The sequence below is a fragment of the Hemibagrus wyckioides genome, linkage group LG19 (assembly GCF_019097595.1).
Source record: "Hemibagrus wyckioides isolate EC202008001 linkage group LG19, SWU_Hwy_1.0, whole genome shotgun sequence".
Taxonomy (NCBI): Eukaryota; Metazoa; Chordata; class Actinopteri; order Siluriformes; family Bagridae; genus Hemibagrus; species Hemibagrus wyckioides.
In genome coordinates, this window is record NC_080728.1 from 18,997,501 (window position 1) to 19,020,495 (window position 22,995).

The following is a 22,995-nucleotide window of genomic DNA, read 5'->3' on the forward strand; positions in this document are numbered from 1 at the left end:
TATAATATCTTATACTATATTTCCAAAAGTGAATACTTTACAGTAATGTTACTTCTTAAAAGAGTTTTTGCCTATAAGTTTCACTAACAGATGTATACTAATTCAAATGTGAGGTGTAAACCCCATGTGGAACTAGTTAAAGTTCTGGGTCTAGGAGGTGGTATCTGGGGTTCTGCGTTTAGAAAGTATTTTGGGTTCTGGTCTAGGGGGTGGCATCTTGGGTTCTGGGTCTAGGAGGTGGTATCTTGAGTTCTGGTTTTAGGAGGTGGTATCTCAAAAGGTTCTGGGTTTAGGAGGTAGTATCTTGGGTTCTGGGTTTAGAAGGTGGTATCTTGAGTTCTGGGTTTAGAAGGTGGTATCTTGGTTTCTGGGTTTTGGAGGTGGTATCTTGGGTTCTGGGATTAGGAGGTGATATGTTGGGTTCTGGGTTTAGGAGGTGCTATATTGGTTTCTGGGTTTAGGAGGTGGTATCTTGGGTTCTGGGTTTAGGAGGTGATATGTTGGGTTCTGGGTTTAGGAGGTGCTCTCTTGGTTTCTGGGTTTAGGAGGTGCTATCTTGGGTTCTGGGTTTAGGAGGTGATATGTTGGGTTCTGGGTTTAGGAGGTGCTATCTTGTTTTCTGGGTTTAGGAGGTGGTATCTTGGGTTCTGGGTTTAGGAGGTGCTATCTTGGATTCTGGGTTTTGGAGGTGGTATCTTGGTTTCTGGGTTTAGGAGGTGGTATCTTGGGTTCTGGGTTTAGGAGGTGATATGTTGGGTTCTGGGTTTAGGAGGTGCTATCTTGGTTTCTGGGTTTAGGAGGTGGTATCTTGGGTTCTGGGTTTAGGAGGTGCTGTCTTGGATTCTGGGTTTTGGAGGTGGTATCTTGGTTTCTGGGTTTAGAAGGTAGTATCTTGGTTTCTGGGTTTTGGATGTGGTATCTTGAGTTCTGGGTTTAGAAGGTAGTATCTTGGTTTCTGGGTTTAGGAGGTGGTATCTTGAGTTCTGGGTTTAGAAGGTCGTATCTTGGTTTCTGGGTTTAGGGGGTGGTATCTTGAGTTCTGGGTTTAGAAGGTCGTATCTTGGTTTCTGGGTTTAGGAGGTGGTATCTTGGATTCTGGGTTTTGGAGGTGATATTGTGGGTTCTGGGTTTAGGAGGTGGCATCTTGGGTTCTGGGTCTAGAAAATGGTATCCTTGGTTCTGGCCTTAGGAGGTAGTGTCGTGGGTTTAGGAGGTTTTGGTGGTTCAGGAGTTTATTTTCCATGTAGTCTCACCTTCTGTCCACAGCGGTCAGCCAATCCCATGTGTGGAGTACACAGAGGAGGAGAAGGCCACCTGGGGAATCGTATTCAGGGAGCTGAAGACCTTGTATCCCACTCACGCATGTCGTGAACACAACCGCGTCTTCCCTCTGCTGGAGGAGTACTGCGGCTACCGCGAGGACAACATCCCTCAGCTCGAGGACGTCTCCAACTTCCTGCAGTGTAAGACTCAGAGTTCAGATCAGGATGTAATAGCTTCGGAATAAAACACTTGGAAGGAGAATGTTATGGGAAATTCATCAACAACATCATACTTTATAGTTCCATTTAATGTTCATGAAACCAGTTAGCACTTGCATTATAGCAGTGATAAACTGTTCACTTTATCAAAGAAATAAGCTGCTAAATGCATTTTTTTTCCAGCATGCACCGGATTCCGTCTCCGCCCAGTGGCAGGGCTGCTGTCGTCTCGGGACTTCCTTGCTGGTTTAGCTTTCCGTGTCTTTCATTCCACCCAATACATCCGTCACGGATCCAAGCCCATGTACACACCTGAGCCGTGAGTAAGATAAGATAAAATAGAACTTAATGAATCCTGAAGGAAATTCTTTTGCTAGAGATTACACAAGAAATATAAATATAAATTAAATATTCTATATATACAAAATGTTAAATATAAAATGTATATATACAAAATTATATACGGTATTATATTATCAAACATCTTGTAAAATTGTGAATATTGTGACACACACACAAGCACCCTTAACCATTAAGTCAAGTCATCACTGCCCCATATACGTGGCCAGTTGCTTAAATTCAGCAGTAAATTGATTCAACTCCATATAATAAAAAAGTAATAAATAAATATTCCTGGTTTTAGAGACATCTGCCATGAGCTGCTGGGACATGTTCCTCTGTTTGCGGATGCTAGTTTTGCTCAGTTCTCACAGGTTTGCTTCTTCATTTATATAAATACTACAGTTTATTGGAGACAAAATGTAATGAAATATTGAGGTGTCAATTCATTTGACTGCAACATCATATCTGCATTTTTGGGAAACCATGTGGCTTTCTGATAAATGACAATATAAGGGGGTGAAAACTTTATAAAGACACCTGCTGACTTAGATTTAACAGCTGTATGCTTATCTTTAAATGGGTATTCGTGTAATTCGTCAAATTGTAGTCTTTTTGCTGTTCATTTATCCCTTACTGTAGAAACAATTGGGGGGGGTAAACTTTTGCACTGAATAATTAATATCTTATCGGTTTTCTTTCTTGACAGGAAATTGGCCTGGCGTCCCTTGGAGCCCCTGATGAGTACATTGAGAAGCTTGCTACAGTGTGTATTCCCTAGCTATAGTCAGTTAGAGTTAACATAACCTAACTAGCAGAATGTAATATCAAAAACAACCTTCGCTAACCGCTAACTGTAGCTACTGTTGGAGACGTACTATTAGCTGAGCTAGCTGTTTAGATGTAGAATAGTGTTGTAGTTAGGTAGCTGACTAGCTTAGCGAATGCAGCTAAATCTGTGGTAATTTTGGGTATTCTTTTTATCTTATAAGTTTCATTTGTTTGTGTGTGTGTGTGTGTGTGTATTTGTAGGTTTACTGGTTTACTGTAGAATTTGGGCTTTGTAAACAAGGAAACGACATTAAGGCCTATGGAGCAGGTCTGCTCTCCTCGTTTGGGGAATTACAGGTGAGAAAGTCATTACCATTACTAAATAATTGCCAATTAATTATGCAGCTTGGTAAACAGTGTTCTCTTGGGGCTAAAAGGGGTAAAAGTACCAAGGCGCTAGAGATGTTTATTTCTACTGTCCAATAAATATACTGGTTATAGCTGACGTTTTCTGATAGCACTGGCTAAGTTTAAAAGTTGTGATGTGGTGTTTTTTGTTTTGTTTTTTTCTCTCACATGTTGGAGCACATGGCTAACCTGTTCTCTATCAAGCGATGGCAATGATTAATTAAAGTATAGTTTTAATCATCTTGTGTTTTTTCTTAGCAATCTATCAAGGAATCTGAGGAAAATGTGGATATTCTTGAAAGATTTCTTTTATCTACCTTGTCTGTTTAATAAACATGATAGAGTTTGGCTAAGTGTAATTATGGTGTATTTTTAGTCAAATATTGATTTGTCGTAATTATTTATTAACATAACTAAGGAAAATGTTGATATTTTCAATATTTTTCTACATTTTCATGATCTGCATCACAAAAATAACAGCTACGTACAGCTATGCTAAGTGTAACTACAGTGTAGTGTTCATAATACCGTGCGTTTTCTTTGTAATTTATCAACACGTCTGAGAACAGTGCTGATATTCCTCACAGATTAGCTGGATTAAATAAATAACTGCAATGTACAGCCATTGTAAGCGTAATTACAGTGTAAATATCATAATTCTGTGTCTTTTTTCTAGTAATTTCTAAACATAACTGAGAAAATGTCTAGGTTTATCTGTTTAATAAACATAACAGCTATGTAAAGCTATGGAAATTGCTTAGCTTTACGTAGAAAATATTATAATATTGTGCATTTTTTAGTAATTTATCATCACATCTGAGGAAAAGCATCACATATAAGCAATACATTTCTATTGTCTTTACATGATCTGTATAATACAAATAACAGCTTTATGAAGATATCCTAAGAACAATTACATTATACTTTTCATTAGAAAGTTCATTTTCTTATTCATTTATCAACACAACTGAGGAAAATGTTGATATTAGCAAAACATTTCTAAGTTTACATTATCTGTATAGCATAATTAACAGCCTTATACAGCTATGATAAGCATAAGAAAAAGTGTAATGTTCATACTTCGCTTTTTCCTGGTTATTTCTAAACACATCAGAGGAAAATGTTGATGTTAGCGACACATTTCTATTTTTACTTTATCTGTATAACACAAATAAAGGCTTTATTCAGCTATGCTAAGTGTAATTATGCTGTAATATTCATAATTTTAATTTATTAACACATCTGAGGAAAAAGTTGATATTAGAAATACATTTCTATGTATATATTACCTGTATAGCATAATTAACAGCCTTATACAGCTACGATAGGCATAGTTACAGTGTAGTTTTTATACTCTGCCCTTTCTTAATCATTTCTAAACATATCTGAGTTGTAATAATAATAATGTTGATATTAGCGACACATTTCTATATTTACTTTGTTTGTATAATAAACATAACAGCTATATACATCTATGCTAAATGGAATTCCAGTTCTTGGTCATTTGTCAACACCTCTGTCTGTGTATTCCTGACAGATTAGCATTGTTAGCATTGTTTGCATGAACAATGTAACAGCTAGATACTAGTGAAGTAAATATAGCGTCAGATTTTATTTATTACCTTTTTGCTTTAAAGCAAATAATTTAGTGACTCAACATGATATGTAATCAAACTGACTGATCTCTCTCCTGCAGTACTGTCTGTCAGACAAGCCAAAACTCTTGCCCTTCGAGCCAGAGAAGACCAGCATGCAGAAATACCCCATCACCGAATTCCAGCCGGTTTACTACATAGCCGAGAGTTTTGAGGACGGCAAAGAGAAAGTCAGGTACACGTGACTGTAAAGGCTCAGTCCAGCTCTTTCATTAGAATACTTATCATCTCTCCTCATGACTGATTAGTGTTTTTTCACATATCACAGGAAGTATGCTGCCACCATTCCGAGACCGTTCTCTCTGCGCTATAATGCCTACACTCAGAGCATTGAGGTTCTAGACAACACACAGAAACTGAGCAACCTGGCTGACAGCATCAGTAGTATGTGTTTAGTTTTGTTTCTTGTTTGAACAGATCGTGTAAATAGCTGTTCTCAATTGGAAATATTGTGATTATGGATATATCCATAAAATGTAAAAGAAAAAGGTTTCTTAAAATCTTTGAAAAGGGGTTCCTCTGTACTTCTCTGAATAGTTAATATTTCAAGTAGGATATCTTTACTTTCACTCAAGTACAGGAGATTTGGAATGAAACCAATGGAAAACACTCTGTTTTAATAGCCTATACTTAGAACCTTTAATAGTTCTCACAGAAAGAAAAAATATATATTAGCTCCTTTTTAGCCATGACACATAACTGTGGTTCTACCTTCTGTGTTAAAGAGCTTTTAAGGGGTCCACAAGAAGGGCCAAAAAACATAATAATTCTACATAATACCTTTTATCTTATTTATCTGATTTTCTACTTAAATCCATTTTTTTGGTAGGAAAACACTGTTATAGGGTTCTACACAGAACCTTTCAGCGATCCTCCATAGGAACAAAGTGGAAATATGTTCTCTAGTTATAGATTTGATCTTTTTATTGAATGTAACTTCTTAAAGGGTTTCTACCTACATGTAACCTTTAAAGATTCCATCAGAGGATCGTGGCACCAAACCCCTTACGGATTCATAGTTTAGCTTGGTAAAGAGAATGTACCTGTCAGATAGTGTTGTAGGGTTCTACAAAGAATATATAAGTGTTCTATTTCTAAAGGGTTCTCAGCTTTATTTCTAAAGGTTTTGAGGTTGGCTATGGGAACCTGTCAGGTAGGGAAACTGTTTGTGATACAGTTATGTGTAGAACCTTTAAGAGTTCCACAAATGGGTCAGTTAGGGGGTTTATATTTTACTCTTTATCTTATTCGAACCCTTGCTGAAACCCTTGTTTTACACAAAAGCCAAAGAACAGCTTTGACTCTGCTAGATTTGACCTTTTTTTAAGAGCGTAGCTTCAAAATATTTTGCTTCAAAATATTTTTGGTACAGATACACACATTTGTAGGGTTCCATATGTTTAAGAACCCTTTAGGGATCTTCAGTATATTTGTACAGTATATATCTTTCTTATTATCATGAAGAGGAGTATACTCGTCAACATGCTAATCATTACTCTGATGGTCACAGGAAAACTTCTGGGCCCTCCAATGAAAATGTCTTTAAGAAGCTTAAAAGAATGAATAGTTGAAACATACTTTGAATAAAGCGCTCTTTATTATTTCTGTTTCAGGTGAGATGGGGATCCTGTGCAGCGCTCTGCAGAAGATGAATTAGAGCAACTGTCGATGGACAAGATCTTGCAGATTGCAGGAATTATTGAGACAGTCCCTTCCAAAACTATTGGAACAGCAAGGCCAAAGTGTTTTTGGATCCAAATATGAATATAAGAAGAGAGTTTAAAATGAGTCAATCTAAATATGTTTAACAGCTTAAAAACACAGGACCTTCTGAATCAGGCCAAACATTTAAGTGAGCAAAAATATTGGAACACGTGACTGACAATTATCAAATTCTTATACAAATGACATTTAAAAGGTGATATGATATGATATGATATGATATGATTATATGAGGTTTGCATGTGTACTATCCTGTATTTTACAAAATGTTTATATCCTAGTATTTATGCTTTAGTTTGTAGGCTGAAATATAATACAGTCATTAATGTAGGTCATTACACTACATTATTAAGGTACTTGATTGGTCTGTTAAATCATTTGTAACTTTTAATCATTTTAATTACTTTTGTAGACTTTTAATTGTAGACCACATATGAACCTTCTAAATCCTACCCTTTGTTTTATTTTTAACTTGCATCATTATGTTCATGTTTTAATTTGTAACACATGCTATAGTTCAGTATTAACAGAATTATATATATACGAATTTAATTTCCGACTGTTGACCAAACTGTTCTTTTTATTAGAAAAGGGAAAAAGGGACTTCCTTTAGATGTAAATCAGGCTATATTACTATTTTCCTGATCTAATAGTAGACTTGTATGTGCATATTTCCTTTCAGATTTTTTTTTTGTGCTTTAATATTCATATTTTATCTCTGGCTCAAAAAGCGCAAATTTTATATAACTAACCTTTAAATCATCCGACATTGCGCCAAAACATAGAACTGAGTAACCAGTAATTATCTCAAAATAATCGACACCGTGATAATAACAGGTTACTTATAAGGTCTCTGCTCTATTGTGTTTAATAACCTTTTGATAGACGTAGAGATAGAATGAGCTAAATAAATGTTAAGCTTCATGTCTTCGTCTAATATAAATCTTTCTCATTTTAATTTTTTTTCATCTATGCCTGTGTGTTTAAACTTATATAACTGCTCGGCCAATATATTTGTGTGTTGACCATATTGGATAGAAGTGTTGACAATAAAATTGTGAGAAAATGTATGGAATGCTTGTGAACTGTCTGAAATAGCGTCTTAATTATTGATATTTTGAGCGTAATATAGATTCTGTGAATTTATTTGTAAGCAGTAGAACAAAAAAGATTTACTTATCATCATCATCATCATCATCATTATTATTATTATTATTATTATTATTATTATTATTATTATTATTATTATTTCAGTACCTTGGAGAGTATCTTACATTCCATTTCCTCTGGGTTTTCTTCCACGGGAAAAAAGCCTTTCCGAGCTCGTTTTATTTCGTTAAATCTAGACTACCTACACTGCCACACGCACTAAATCCCATCGCCGGAGCTCATATGAGGGTGGTTTGGTAACCGCTGTCTTTTTTCGGGCTTCTTAAAATGGAAGAAAGCGAAGACGCGTGACGCAGCGCTGCGCACACGGAGTCGCGCTCCTGCGTACACCTGCATTTACATAAAGTCCTCACGATTTCCTCCTGTATATAAATCGCTCGGCTCATGACCGGACACAGGTGGAAGATTAAAGGCAAGTCGTAGCTGAGAGAATCACAGAGGCCTGAAATGAAAACGGAGAGCGTGGCGCAGAGTGTGCCTTTCAGCGGCCGGAAGCAGAGTCTCATCGAGGATGCGCGCAGAGACCGGGAGAGGGAGAGAGACAAAGAGAGAGACAGGGAGAGCACAGCTGCGTCTCCGGGTCCATCACGCAGCGGCGACAACTTGGTTTTCGAAGAGAAAAGCGGTAAAGTGACTCTCCACCTGCTCTTTACACAGAAGAACGACAAACACGCTGGCTTCTTCAAAGCGGGGAAAGTCTTCGAGGTGAGTCACTGATAGCGCGCGCTCTGAAATCGTTTTATAGTATTGGATCATTTTGTAATAAATCCTATTTAGGTCAATATATCCTTTAAATCAAAAGGGATATTAAAACACGCATGGGGAAAAAGGCTTCTATTTGATTTCAATCAAGTCCACCCTGTTTGAATAATGAGGACAAAACTGAACATTTCCTCATGGAGTGGAACCATCAAGTGTGCTTCCTTTCTTCCTTTCCATTTTTTTTTATATATTTAAAATAATCTAATGTATATGAATGGATCGTTATTGCCTTTCTTAATAGTAACATCTGAATTAAAGGTACACTTTAAAGGTTGCCATCTCAGCGATAAGGAAAGGTACAGTTTAGTATTCTTTTATTCTCTGTGTGTTTTTTAAAAAAAAGATCTGAATTAGACGGTTTATCTGGTCTATACATCTGGGGTCATAAGTAGGTTTTTTTCATGATTATCGACCAGATTATGACCAGGAAAACCGTTTTCTTAATCAATCAATCAATAATTATTAAAAAATAATTATTGTGTAAATTAACTTAACATTTAAAAAATCCTCCAAATATTACTGAATCTCATTTCTGGCCTCATATTTATTATTGTTATTATTATTATTGTTGTTGTTGTTATCATTGTTATTATTATTATATGTTTAGTAAACAAAACAACACAAATAGCCAAAAGGTTTAAAAATATAGTTTACACACAGTATAGAGATCTAGCCCCGATAGCCCCCATCTGTTACAGAAAAATCACATCAAGTGCTGTCTCAAAACTTAAATAAATAAATAAATAAATACCAAGTTAATTAATTAAATTCGTTTAATTAAAAATGTATTTATTGTTTTTTTATTTGCATTTTTCCACACTTTTTTTTGTTTACACTCGATCGCATATTATTCAGGTGTGAATTGTGAAATAAGACAGATTTTCAGATCTGTAGAAATAATTGACAGTCCGCACATCGTGAGAAGGCACGAAAGATTTTTTTAAGCTTGATAATGAACGGGACATTGATAGTTGTCAATCAACCAAACAACCAAGCTTTCATTAATCCGTGTCGCTTTGGAGAAAAAAAAACTTCTTAACCATGTTTTCTGTCAAATAAATGACCAGTGCGCGCGAGTCGGGTTCGAGTTTCTAAAGTTTTCTCTCTTCTTTTCTTGCTTTCTTGTCTAATGAAAGACCTTTGAGGCGAAGCTGCTCCACCTGGAGACTCGTGCATCTCGGAGGTGTAAGAAAATGTCCTCAGATGAGCTGGAGTTCTTCCTGCAATGTGAAGTCCACAGCTCGGACACGGACGCCTTTATGAACGCGCTCAGGAGAGTCGCAGACGAAGTGCGGCTACTGCACGACGACCGGGGTGCGTAAACTTTTACACTTACATACAAATAATCCAGAAAAAAGATAACGAAATATCAGGAGGGAAAAAAAGGAAAACATTTTAAACTGTATTATTTCTTGTACCTTTAGTAGAAATGTTTCCTGGAACTGTGAAAAATCAGTGAAAACATATTTCATAGTTTTGTTGTTTTTTAAACTAATTTTTAACTAAGTTTCATCTATGACATATCTTCTCTTAAACTCTATTTACACTCAGTTTATATAAGTTTGGTTATTCACCTGCTTTTTGTTTTGTTGTTTTTTTTTCCTAATAAACTTGTTTTGTCGACCGCAGTCATTTTTAAAACATTTAAGAAGACTTTAAGCCCCGCCCACTTATCACAATGGCGTCATGTTACAGTTAATTTCCTTAATTTTCTTTGTTACGTAACGTCTCATTAAGTTACACTTCTCTATTTCCTTAAAACCAGAGAGAATAAGACATTAAATCGAATTATGTTTTAAAAAACGTTTTATACGAAATCATTATTTCAGTGAATAATTTTGCAATGAGAACAATACAATATGGAGAGCAACTAAACATCACGACCAGAAAAATATTAGCCTGACTATAACAATTGTAAATAAATTTAATAATCCAGCCCTGTGATGGACTGGCGACCTGCTCAGGGTGTACCCCTGCCTTTCGCCCAATGTGTGCTGGGATAGGCCCCAGCAGATCCCTGTGAGCCTAATTAGGAATAAAGCGGGTATAGAAAATGGACGGATGGATGGATAGAATAATCCAAGATAATAAACTTATAACATATTTTGAAACTAAATCTTGATTAAATTAAACTTCATTGCTTTGGTTTTGTCTGAAGAGTGTGCTAATTTATACAGTATGTATATTCTTGAACTTAACCCTTACTATTATTATTATTATTATTATTATTATTATTATTATTATTATTATTATTTACTTTTTTTTATCGTTTTAGTTCCCTGGTTCCCACGAAAGATCAGTGATCTGGACAAATGCAATCACGTAATTACAAAGTATGACCCGGACCTGGACCAAGATCATCCTGTACGTAACCTCTAATGATATAATAAAGTAATTAAGGATTAATACTCCGTGTGTCATGCTGTTATAGAAAAGTAATCAACGACAGAGCTGTATGATGAATGATGTGTTATTCCCGATAAGAAGTGTCGTGTTTCTGTCTACACCCCAGCAATTTGCATTTATTAAAAAGCATTATCATACGTCATAGTTTTTAATCTATTTCATTTTATAGAGTGTTCCTGATCTCACTTACATTCTGAACACTCGTTTCCTCGCCAGCATCTCTCTTTTTCCAAAATTCAAGAAAATTTCTTGCTCTTGAAGCTATCAGAAAACGTATTATTGCTGCCATTAAACGTTACAAAGTGCTGAAACTGGAGACTCCTTCCGAATGTTAAACAAACCTCTCCTTACGGAAAAACACACACACTTTACTACAATTAATCCCTATAGTTGTTGCTATAGACGCCTGTGATTTGTCTCTGTACTGCCGACCATTCGGAATCCTGAATTCATGATCCACTCGGTTTCTACTCGATCTAGGGATTTAGCGATCCGGAATACCGAAAGCGGAGAGCGTTTATCTCTGAGCTGGCTTTCAACTTCAAACAGTAAGTAGGCTCATTATTTATCATTCATGTAGAAGGTATTACATTCACAGCTACATCTCCAGAGTTGAATTATTTTTTTTAAGAATAATTAAATGAAAGAGTGCATGGAATGATGGATGGGTTTGTTTATCTCAGGAGGTAAAGTCATATAGGTGAATTAACGAAACGTTTGTGATTGTTTGCAGGGGTGACCCGTTACCATATGTCGAATACACTCCGGAAGAAGTGGCCACTTGGTGGGTTCCATATATCAAACTAAATATCGTAAATAAAAATGATTTTGTCTTCAATTTTCTGGTCCTGAGGCTGTGCAACTACTGTAGCAGTGTGAGTAGCATTAGTACCAGTACCACTAGTAGTAGCAGTAATAGTAATAATAACACTAGTATTAGTAGTAGTAGCTGTAGTACCAGTACCAGTACCAGTAATAGAAGTAGTAATAGTAATAATAGCACTAGTATCAGTACCACGATTTGTAGTAGCAGTGTGCAGCAGTACCATTGCTATAAGCAGCGATACAGTTGTCCGTTAAGCACCAGCTTAAATGCAGCAGCAGTAGTTAGCAGCTAGCAGCACCAGCAGCAAACCAGCAGCAGCAGCAGCAGCAATCTGCTCGCTGCTAAGCTAAGAACGATAAACCAGCAGCAACCAGCAACCGCTACAGCATTCAGCAACAGCAGTAGCAGCAGCAGCAGCAGCAGCAGCAGCAGCAGCAACTCAGTTGCTAGCGTTAAGGCAGCTGCAGCAGCAGCAGCAGCACCGCAGCTAGCAGTACTCAGCAGCAGCAGCAGCAGCAGCAGCCTACAGCCTGTTCAACAGGTTCTGCGCAAATCGTTGCTGCTGTTGAGCAGCAGCTGCAGCAGCTGCTGCTGGTCTGCTAAACAGCAGCAAACCAGCAGCTGCAGCAGCAGCAGCAGCAGCAGGTTGCGCAGCAACCAGCAGCAGCAGCAGCAGCAGCACCAGCGCTCAGCAGCAGCAGAACGATGTCCAGCAGCCAACCCGCGCGTAACTCAGCGGCAGCACAGCAACAGCAGCAGCGGCTGCAGTTAGCAGCAGCAGCTGGCAGCAGCAACCAAGCTGCAGCAGCAGCAGCAGCAGCAGAATAACGATTGCCACAGTTAGCTAACCAGCAAACCAAGCGGCAGCACAGCAACAGCTGCTGTTGCTAGCTGCGCAGCAAACCATGTGTCAGCGCTGCTGGTTGCTGCTAGCTAGCTGCTAGTTGCTGCTGCTGCTCAACCGCTTTGCTTGCTGCTAAGGCTGGGCTGCGTTCTGCTGCTGCTGCTGCTGCCGGCCTGCAAACCGCTGCTGCTAAGCTTGTGCTGCTGTTCCTGCTTGGTTGCTTAGTTACAGCAAACAGCAGCAAACCGCTGCTGTTGCTGCTGCTGCTGCTGGGCTGTTGCTGGGAACTGCTGCTGCTGCTGCGCTGGCTAGCTGTTCTAAACGAGCAGCAACTGCAGCTAAATAGCAGTCCAAAGAGCTGCTGCTGCTGCGCTGCTGCTTGCTAAGCTGTTCTGCTGCTGCGCAACCGCTAAGCGCTGCTGCTGCTGCTGCAAATACCAGCTAAGCTGCTAAGAAACGATTAAGTCCAGCTGCGCCAACCAGCCAACCGCTTTAGCAGCTACAGCCAAACAGTGCTGCTGAAGTTGCTGCTGGGTTGCTGCTGCTGGGCTGCTGCTGCTTGCTGGGCTAGCAAACTGAGCTAGCTGCTATTGCTGCTGCTTCAGCAACATAACCGCTAGGCTGCTGCTGCTGCTGGCTGCTGGCTAAGCTTAGCTGCTCAAACCGCTGCTGCTGCTGCTGCTGCTGCTGCTGGGCTGTTCCGCTGGGCGCTGTTGGGCTAGTTGCTGGCTGTTCAAGCAAATCAGCTGCTCAAACCGCTGAGCAGCAGCTAGCTGCTGGTTGCTGCTGCTGCAAACTGCGCAGCAGCAGCTGCAGCAAACCAGCAGCAGCAGCAGCTTAAGACCGTTCAGCAGCGTTGCTGCAAGAACGATATTCCGCTGGGAGTTAGCAACCAGCTAACCACTGCGGCAGCATTGCAAATCAGCAGCAAACTAGTTGCTAAGCTAGCAGCTGCTTATTGATGCTAACCAGCAACTGCTAGTTGTTTGCTTGCTATTAAGCAGCAGAACGATTAAGTATTCCAGCAGCAACCGTGCAGCCAGCGGCAGCATTGCCAACAGCTTGCTATAGCTCAGCTGTTATGCAGCAGCTGGAACCGCAGCAGTAAGCAGCAGCTGTTGCTGGCTGCTAAGCCCAGTTGCTAAACAACCAGCAGCGCTGCTGCTGCTTCGCTAGCGCAGCAGCTGCTATAAAGCTGCAGGTACCTGCAGCAGCTGCTACAGCCTCGCTGCAGCACTGCAGCAAACCGCGAGCTGCTGCAGCTGGTTGCTGTTAAGCAGCTGCTGCTGCAAACTGCGCAACAGCAGCTAACCGCTGCTAGCTTTTGCTGGCTAAGCAGTTAGCAGCAGCTAGTTTGCTTGCTAAGGCAGCAGCAACCAAGCTGCTGCTGCTGCTGCTGCTGCTGCTGCTCGCTAAACAGCTGCTCAAACCCGCTGCGCGCTGCTGCTGCTAGTTGCTGCTGCTGGAGCTGCTGCTGTTCCTGCTGGCTAACCCAGCAGCTTCAGCAGCAGCTGGCTGCTTGACCGTTTCTCACGCTGCGCAGCAGTTAAGAACGATTGTCCGCTCTAACCGCGCAACCAGCTTAGCGCATTGCCAAATCAAGGCTGCTGCCGCTGCTGAGCTGCTGCTGCGCTGCTAGTTGCCGCTATTGCCAAACCGCGTTGCTAAGCGCTGCTGCTAAGTTGCTAAGCTGAATCCATGTTCCAAGAAACGATAGCCCCGCTGCAACCGTTAACCAGCGGCAGCACACGCAGCAGCTACTGTTTCAGCAGCAGCTGTTGCGCTAAAGCCGTTGCCTGCTGCAAGTTGCTTGCTGGCAGCAGCAGCTGCTGCTGAGCTGTAAACAGCAGCAACCCAGCTGCTGCTGGCACAGCAAACCGCTAGCTAGCTGCTGTCTCAGCTTGCTTATTTAATGTTCTGAGCCTAGCTGAACTCGGCTTGCAGCGTGCTTGCTTGCTGCTAGCTGCATTTGCTGCTTGCCTAAATGCCAGCTGCAAACCGCTGCTGCTGCAGCAGCTGGTTACTTAGCAGCCTGCGCTGTAACAACAGAAGCAGCAACCGTTGCTTAAGCTGTTGCTGCAGCAGCAGCAGAGAATGCTCAGCTGCTCAACCAGCAGCAGTGCAGCTGCTAGTTGCTGCAGCAACCGTCTAAGCGTTGCTGCTGTTGCTAGCTTGCTGCTGTTGCTGCTGTTAACAGCTACAACCGCTATTGCTAAGCTGCTGGGTTGCTGTCTAGCTGCTGCTACTGCTAGCTGCTAAACGCAAACAGCCAGCCAACCGCTGCTGCTGCTGCTAAGCTGCAAGGATGTCTCGCTGCAGCAACCCGAGCTGCTGCTAGCTAAGGTTGCAGCTGCTGCAGTCTGCTAAACAGCTGCAAACCCGCTGCTGCTGCTGTTGGGCAAGCTGCTGCTGCTTGCTTAAGGTCTGCTAAACAGCTGTTAACCGTTGCTGCTGCTGCTGCAAACCGTTGCTGCTAGCTGCTGCTTATTAGCTGAGCAAAATTCAAGCAAATCAGCTGCTAAGCCGCTGCTGCTGCTGCTGCTGCTGCTGCTACTGTCTGCTGCAAACAAGGTCTGCTGCATCACTGCAAACCGCTGCTGCTGCTGCTAGTTGCTGCGTCTGCTGCAACCGCTGGGAAGGCTGCTGCTAAGGTTGCTAGCTGTCTGCTAAATAGCGTCAACCCGCTAGCTAGCTGCTGCTAGCTTAGCTTGTTCGGCTCTGCAACAGCAGCAAACCGCTGCTGCTAGCTGCTGCTGCAAACCCGCTAGCTGCTGCTGAGCTGCTTAAGGCACTCAGCTGTTCTGCAGCAAACTGCTAGCTAGCTTGGCTGCTAGCGCTGCTTGCAAGCTTGCTTAGCAGCTTGCGCAGCAGCAGTTCTGCTAAATTGCTTGGGCTTAAGCTCAGCCATAGCCAGCAGCAGCAGCAGCAGCAGCAGTGTCAGCAGTGGCTTCACTCAGCAGCAACCAGCAGCAGCAGTTGCAGCAGCTTCACCGTTTCAGCTCGTGCTAGCAGCTAAGAACGATGTCCAGCAGCAACCAGCAAACCAGCGGCAGCAATATAACAGCAGCAGCAAAAAGTGTTGCAGCAGCAGCAGCAACCGCAGCAGCAGCAGCAGCAGTTAAGCAGAAACGATGTCCGTTAGAGCAACACAGCAACCGCGCAGCACAGCAACAGCAGCAGCATAAGCAGCTGTCTGCAGCAGCAACCGTGCTGCTAAGCAGCAGCTGCTGTTGCTGGGCTAGTCTAAGGCGCGAAGCCTGTTCAAGCGCTCAAGCAAACCGCTAGCTAAGCGTTGCTTGCTTGCGCACGCTGCGCCAAATTAAGCAATCGTTGCAAACCGCAGCTGCCAAGGCTTGCTGCTGCTGCTGTTGGCTGCTTAAGCTGCGTTGTTCTGCGCCAAATCGGCTGCTCAAACCGCTTGCTGCTGCTGCTGCTAGCTTGCTGGCTGTACCTGCTGCTCAAACTGCTGCTGCTGCTGGGCTTGCTGCTTAACCGCCTGCCAAGCTGCTGCTGCTGCGCGCTTAGCGTTCTGGCCAAATCAGCTTGCCAAACCGCTGCTGCTGCTGCTGCTGCTGCTACTAGCTAGCTGCTGCTGCTGTCTGCTAAATCAGGCTGAAACCGCTTAGCTACTATTCGCTGCTGCTGCTGCTGCTATGTTCCAAACCGCTGCTGCTGTTGCTGCTGCTGCTGTTCTGCTCAAACCCACGGTGCAGCTCAAACCGCGTTAAGGGCTGCTGCTGCTTTAGCTGCTTGCTGCTATTGCGCTGTCTGCTGCAACAAGCAAGCAGCCAACCGCTGCTGCTGCGCTAGCAAACCGCTGCTGCAGCAGCTAGCTGGCATGTCTGCTTGAACAGAAACCATTTGCAGCAACCCAGCAGCAGCAGCAGCGTTGCTGAGCTGTTCAGCAGCAGCTTGTTCCACGGCAACCAGCAGCAACCAGCAGCAGCAGGCGCCTTGAGCAGCAGCAAATGAGCAGCAACCAGCAGCTGGCTGCTGGCAGCAGCAGTTCTGCGCAACAGCAGCAACCCAGCAGCAGCAGCTGCTGCTAAGTTGCAGCAAGCTGGCTCTCAACAGCTAAACCGTTGGCGCAAACCGCTGCTAAGCTGCTGCTGCAAACCGCCAGTTGTTGCTGCTGCTGCTGCGCTGCAGCAACAGCAGGTCCAACCAGGCTAGCTGCTGAGCAGCTGCTTGCCAGCTGCTGCTGAAGCAGCTGAAGCTGTGCTGTTCTGCTAAACAGTGGCTGCAAACCAGTTAAGCTGCTAAGCAGCTGCAGTTGCTAAGCGTTCCTGCCGCTAGCAACCGCTGCTAGCTAAGCTTGCGTTAAGACCGCCTGCTTGCTGCTAAGATAACGATAAGAACCCGTTGTCCAAGCAGCAACTGGGCGGCAAGGCACAGCTAACAGCAGGTTGCTGCCCGCTGCTGCTGCTTGCTAAACCGCTGCTGGGAAGGTTAAGCTGTAGCGCTATGCTGAGCTTGTTGTTGCAGCTTTATGAACGATTAGTCCGTTGCTAAACTGCTTAAACCCGAAGCAAGCACAGCAAATCAGCTTGCTGCTGGGCTGTTCCTGCTAGCTTAAACCGCTGCTGGGCTGTTGCTAGCTGGCTGTTGAAGGCTAGCTGCTAGCTGTCTGCTAAATTTGAGCAAACCACCAGCTTGCTGCTTGTTGCTGCTGCTGCTGGGCTGTCTGCTAAACAGCAACAGCAGCAACCAGCTAGCTGCAGCAGCTGCTGGGTTGCTGCAGCAGATCAGCAACAGGATTCAACCACCAGCAGCTGCTGCTAGCTGCTATGGTTAAGCAGACAGACGCTAGCAACAGGCGACAACCAACCAGCAGCAGCTGCAGCAGTTGAGCAGCAGCAGACGCAGCAACAGGAGTAAACCAACTGTTGCAGCAGTAGTAGTAGTAGTAGTAGTAGTAGTATCAGTGCCAGTAGTAGTAGAATGAGAAACAGTAGTACCAGTACCAGTGGTAGTATAGTAATAGTAGTAGTAGTAGTAGTAGTACCAGTAGTAGTAGTAGTAGTACCAGTACCAGTAGCAGTAATAGTAATAATAGCACTAGAACTAGTATTAGTAATAGTAGTAGTAGCAGTAATAGTAATAATATACTAGTACCAGTACCACCAATAGTAGTGGCAGTTGTAGTACCAGTACCAGTATTAGTAGTAGCAGTAATAGTAATAATAGCACTAGTAACAGTATTAGTAGTAGTAGCAGTTATATAATAATACTTAATGGAGTTAAGCAAATAGTACACTAAATTCAGAATCCTATCTCACCATAAGAGAATAAGTTGAAGACAAAGAACTTGGAGTTTGCTTCAGGGGTTTCCTCCGGGTTCTCCAGTTTTTTCCACCAGTCCAAAGACATTTCTTGTAGGCTGATTGACATCTCTATTATCTAATATCGTTCCAATAAATTTAATTGTTAAAGATAATGAATATTTTTATTTTATTTTAGAGTTTCAGTTCGCTTTTTAGTTCACTATGTTTTTTGTTTTTTTTAAACGATCCAAAAACACTTTTAATCTAGAAAAAAAAATCCAAGCCTGATACTAACATGCCTTATATGTCTCCAGGAGAGAAGTCTACAGGACTTTGACCTCCATCTATCCGACTCACGCCTGCAGACAGTTCCTGGACGGCCTGCAGCAGCTGGAGAGAGAGTGCGGTTACGGAGAGCACAAAATCCCTCAGCTCAGAGACGTCTCCCATTTCCTGAAAGGTAACCTCTACCTGCACCTTCATATCAAATAAAACACTGAAGCTCACACGACTGCACCCCAGAGTTTCTGGACATCCAGACATCATCACGTGACTTACATTAAATCTATTATTTAAAAACGAAGCCACAAGAAAAAGTACAGGAGGTCAGTACAATGATTTATCGCCTTAGACATGAAAATGAAAGATGTTAACTAGTGGTGACATCTAGTGGTGGAGTAGTGAATTACACACAATTTGTATAGTTTTTCATTCATTATAAAAACTCTGTAGATTCTTAACACAAGTAACTTAGCTTGTTTAAATGCAACTCATAACTAAAAGTGACATAAATATTAATTTTAGAATGTAAATAGAAATTTTATAAATTATATTTTTTACATATATAACTGTATAGTGTAGATCCTGGGGATGTGATCAAGAGCTCCTGAGGAACTAACAGATCAGAGCTCATTATAGAGTTAAAACTAATTCCTTGACCGACATAACAGCAGGTCCAAGATGGTGTGGCTTAGTGGTTAAGGTGATGGAATACTGATCAGAAGGTTGTTAGATTTAAATCCCAGGTCCATCTATCTGCCACTGCTGGTCCCTTGGGCAAGACCCTTAACCTGCAATTGCTTAGGTATATAAAAAATGTAAAGTGCTCTGTATAAGGGGTTCCTCATATCATCTCAGCTGTGCAAGCAAGAGCTCATGAGGAACTAATAGGTTAGCATTATAGACTCAGTTATATAAAAAAAATAAAAAAAAGTCACTCTGGATAAGGATGTCTGGCAAATGCCAGAAATGCAAATCTGTAGCTGTAATCATTAAGACGCTCATGTTGCTTATCCAGGGCAGCACGGTGGCTTAGTGGTTAGCACTGTTGCCTCACAGCAAGAAGGTCCTGGGTTCGAGTCCTGGGGTTGAACTGGAGCCTTTCTGTGTGGAGTTTGCATGTTCTGCGTGGGTTTACTCCAGTTTCCTCCCACAGTCCAAAGACATGTACATTAGGTTGATTGGTAATTCTAAATTGGAGAGTGTGGTTGTTTGTCTATGTGTGGCCCTGCGATGGACTGGCAACCTGTCCAGGGTGTACCCCTGCCTTTTGCCCTATGTGCTCCAGCTGACCCCTGTGACCCTAGGAGTCCTAAGAATAAGCAGGTATAGACAATGAATGAATGTTGCTCATCCAACAACACATACAGTAGTGTTTGTTACTCTTCTACACCTGTATAATGATTTAAAACCTCACTGGACAATCTGGTGTCCCCCAGAATGAAGCTCCTTTTTGAGCTAAGATTAGATCCTTGTGTAGTCTCAGGGAGGTTTTCCCACACCAGAGAGTTCAGTAAACACTTGATGGTGTTGAGGATGTATTTGTGTTTTCAGAAAAGACAGGATTCCAGCTGCGGCCGGTCGTGGGTCTGCTTTCAGCGCGGGACTTCCTGGCAAGTCTGGCATTCAGGGTGTTCCAGTGCACGCAGTACATTCGTCACTCCTCGTCACCCATGCACTCTCCGGAGCCGTATGTCTCCTCACATGCTCTACACTCTTTACATTCACTCTCAAAGCGAACACAAACTCACCGGGTTTTATTTACTGGATTTAGGGACTGCTGTCACGAGCTGCTCGGACACATCCCCATGCTCACAGACAAGGAGTTCGCTCAGTTTTCACAGGTATTTACTTTTCTCTTACAGCATCAGTGTTATAGCTTTCATTATTTGATAGGTATTAAAAATAATCACATGCCGTCTTCTGCTAACTTAGATAACTTATATAAGATAGATAGACAGTCAATACTTATAGAGCTAACTTGCTGTTGTGTGTTACTGTGTAATTTAGCTCAGAAGACAAACCTATGCACTTCTATTTGCTTTTTTTTTTTTCTTCACAGGAGATTGGTCTCGCTTCTCTCGGTGCGTCTGATGAGGACATAGAAAAGCTGTCTACAGTAAGGAGCTTTCACTGAGAATTATAAATGAATTGTACATTTAACCTATCATTTCTGTATATTAAGCAAAGTGATAAGCAAATACATCAATCTACCGACATCTAGTGGTTCATTTGGGAATTGCATTTTTTTTTAAATTTACGAAAGAGACTTACAGGATTGCAAATCCCACTTAAATATATCACTGAATGTGTATGTTCTCACTTCTTCTCCAGCTCTACTGGTTCACGGTCGAGTTTGGGCTCTGCAAGCAGAACGGGGCAGTAAAGGCGTACGGTGCCGGGCTCTTATCCTCCTATGGAGAACTTGTGGTGAGAAAAAACTAAGTACATCATCTAAAGGAAAGCAATTTCAATTCAATTTCAGATTTGTGTGTCAGTAAAAAAAAAAAAAAAAAAAAAGAATATAAACAGTGTATATACTGAAGCTTTTGGTATTAAAACGCTTGCTTTTTGCTTGAAACTATTCACATTGTACATGAGAATTGGTTCTTAATTGTGTTTACTGCATGAAAAAATTAATAGATATATTGTCGCTGTGTAAATATGGTTTGTAATGGTATCTAGTTCATAGTTTGGAATCAATGCTGCTGATTTGAAAAATTAAGGCATGTGAAGATTTGGAACAAGTTAAAACAAAATAAAAATGAAACAGATTTCTTTCGAAAGGAAATCTTTTCTCCCCCCGAAATTTAGCCCGTGGCTTGATGTGATATTTGTACTTTTCCCTGCTCCTGAGTTAGCATTTAAAAATAAAACAAGCTAAACAATTCAATACAATCAGAATCACAATAGCCGAGCATTTCCAAACATCACCCCTGTGTAGTCAGGAACTGCTTTGTAGTCAGGAACTGCTTAGTGGCAGAGCCAATCATGGAAACCCACCTAGATAGAGGATTTAAAAAAAACTATACATGTGTAGTGTTCACTCAGTCAAATACACTTAAAAAGAAAGTGAGGACACCCACATGTCCAGTCCATAGTGCATGAGGAAGGTGGTAGACTAAGTGGTTAAGGCTCTGGGTTGCTGACCAGAAGATCGGAGTTCAAGCTGCCACCGTTGGGCTCTTGAACAATGCCCCCAAGCCACCCTGCTCCAGGGGTGCTGCATCATGGCTGACCCTGCACTCTGACCCCAACCCTCAAGGATGTGATATGTGAAGAAAAAATTTCACTGTGCAGTAATGTATATATGACAAATAAAAAGAGGGGGCGGGGCTTTAAAATCAGAGAATTCAGTACACTGATCCGTTCCTGACTCATGAAGCTCAACTCCTGTTTAATTGAGGAGAAAAAAATTTGCATAAAAATTCCAACTGCTCTTTTGATGCATTTCTGAGTAATTTCTGACTTGTAGAAGCTTTTTGACGCAAAATGTGTGGATCGGTTTTAAATTCATACGTCTCTTGCTCTTCCCCTAGTACGCTCTCTCTAACGGACCCGAGTACAAGCCCTTCGTCCCCGCTGAGACGGCGGTGCAGCCCTACCAGGATCAGACGTACCAGCCCGTGTATTTCGTCTCCCAGAGCTTTGAGGATGCGACGAATAAGATGAGGTGAAGTCTTAAGAGAAATATATTATTAAATGCAAAGTTTATCAGCCACATAAAGTGTAGGTTGCTTAAGACAATTTATTACTTACAATAAATGTTCATAAAAAAAAATCTATTAATTATAAAAATACATTTATTAATAATTAGATGAAAAATAAAAGGTTTTATTGTTTTAAAATGTTTAATAAAAAATTAACTAAATACTTTAAAAATAAAATCTATAAAATGTTAGGGGGGAAATAAAATAAAATAAATTCTAACAGTTAATGATTTTTGCTCTCTAGGCAGTACTCCTCCACCATCCAGAAGCCGTTCTCAATCAGATACGACCCGTACACCTGCTCCATGGAGATCCTAGATGAAGCAGCTAAGATCCAGAACGTTCTGGGCCAAATCAGAAAGGAGATGAAGATTCTGCACAGTGCGTTAGAGAGACTGGGCCAAAGATGAGTCCGAAAGCCTGGTTTATTATTAACTGCACACTAAACACACATTCCAGTCACACACCATTTGCACACCAAACACCAATCACACACCAACCGAAAACCAATCATCTACCAATCACACACCAAACGCAGATCACACACTAAACACAAATCACCCATCAATAGCACACCAAACATCAATCACACACCAAACACCAATCCCACACCAATCACCCATCAACCTCACACCACTCACATACTGTACCATACATATATGAAGCACATCAGTTACCCAATCACCCACCAAACACCAATTATACACCAATCACTCACTAATCACCCACCAAACACACAGCCATCACATACCTTTCGCATATCACTCACACACACCAATCACTGACTAATCACACACCGTGATCACACCGTTGTGGAGAACATGAGATATGTACAGTCTACACGAACATACTCAGTGTAAATATTTCTTTCATCCTGCAGGATGATCTTCAGTAGACTTTTTGTGCGTGTCCAGTATATAAACATGCACTTAATAAATCTTTATTTTTGACTATTCATACTGTAATTGTGTTGCGTTTGACATTCAGATTCATTCACTGATCCACTGAGACCCAGCGGTGTGACCGGCACTGAAAATAACATCCAATCAAATTTTCCCATCTTCATTTTTAAATATTTAAAAGTCTTCAAAAGGGTTAAAAAAAAAAAATCTATTTTAAAAAGGGTAAACATAACTTATTAAAAAATTGCAGCACAGAAACCTTGTAAAGTATTTATTAAAAAGGTTCACAGATAAATTCTTTAAATCGAGCGCCAAAATGACACAAATAGCTAATACACAACTCTCATACACTCGCTCAAAGCTGTTAAATATAAAAAGAAATAAATGATTAATAAAACATTACACGAGTCTGAGTTCAAACACTTTACTAATTCAGCAAACATCCAGCAGCTTCAG

General features: G+C 41.5%; 2 protein-coding genes across 2 annotated transcripts in view; both read left to right on the top strand.

Moving 5' to 3' along the window:
- pah (phenylalanine hydroxylase) overlaps nt 1–7,446 on the top strand; it is a 16,090-nt gene extending 8,644 nt beyond the window's left edge. The window contains exons 6-13 of the mRNA XM_058417220.1: nt 1,267–1,463; nt 1,665–1,800; nt 2,125–2,194; nt 2,530–2,586; nt 2,853–2,948; nt 4,696–4,829; nt 4,923–5,038; nt 6,268–7,446. Coding sequence (XP_058273203.1) covers nt 1,267–1,463; nt 1,665–1,800; nt 2,125–2,194; nt 2,530–2,586; nt 2,853–2,948; nt 4,696–4,829; nt 4,923–5,038; nt 6,268–6,311 — 850 coding nt within the window. The 3' untranslated portion in view covers nt 6,312–7,446. The remainder of the gene's footprint in view (nt 1–1,266; nt 1,464–1,664; nt 1,801–2,124; nt 2,195–2,529; nt 2,587–2,852; nt 2,949–4,695; nt 4,830–4,922; nt 5,039–6,267) is intronic.
- Nucleotides 7,447–7,815: 369 nt separating this feature from the next.
- th2 (tyrosine hydroxylase 2) lies at nt 7,816–22,592 on the top strand. The gene is made up of 12 exons (XM_058417219.1): nt 7,816–8,251; nt 9,445–9,622; nt 10,584–10,672; nt 11,195–11,262; nt 11,448–11,498; nt 17,963–18,108; nt 19,482–19,617; nt 19,702–19,771; nt 19,990–20,046; nt 20,262–20,357; nt 21,467–21,600; nt 21,882–22,592. Exons 1-12 carry the CDS (start codon nt 7,994–7,996, stop codon nt 22,045–22,047), a joined length of 1,449 nt encoding a protein of 482 aa, XP_058273202.1. The 5' UTR covers nt 7,816–7,993; the 3' UTR covers nt 22,048–22,592.
- Nucleotides 22,593–22,995: the final 403 nt, after the last annotated feature.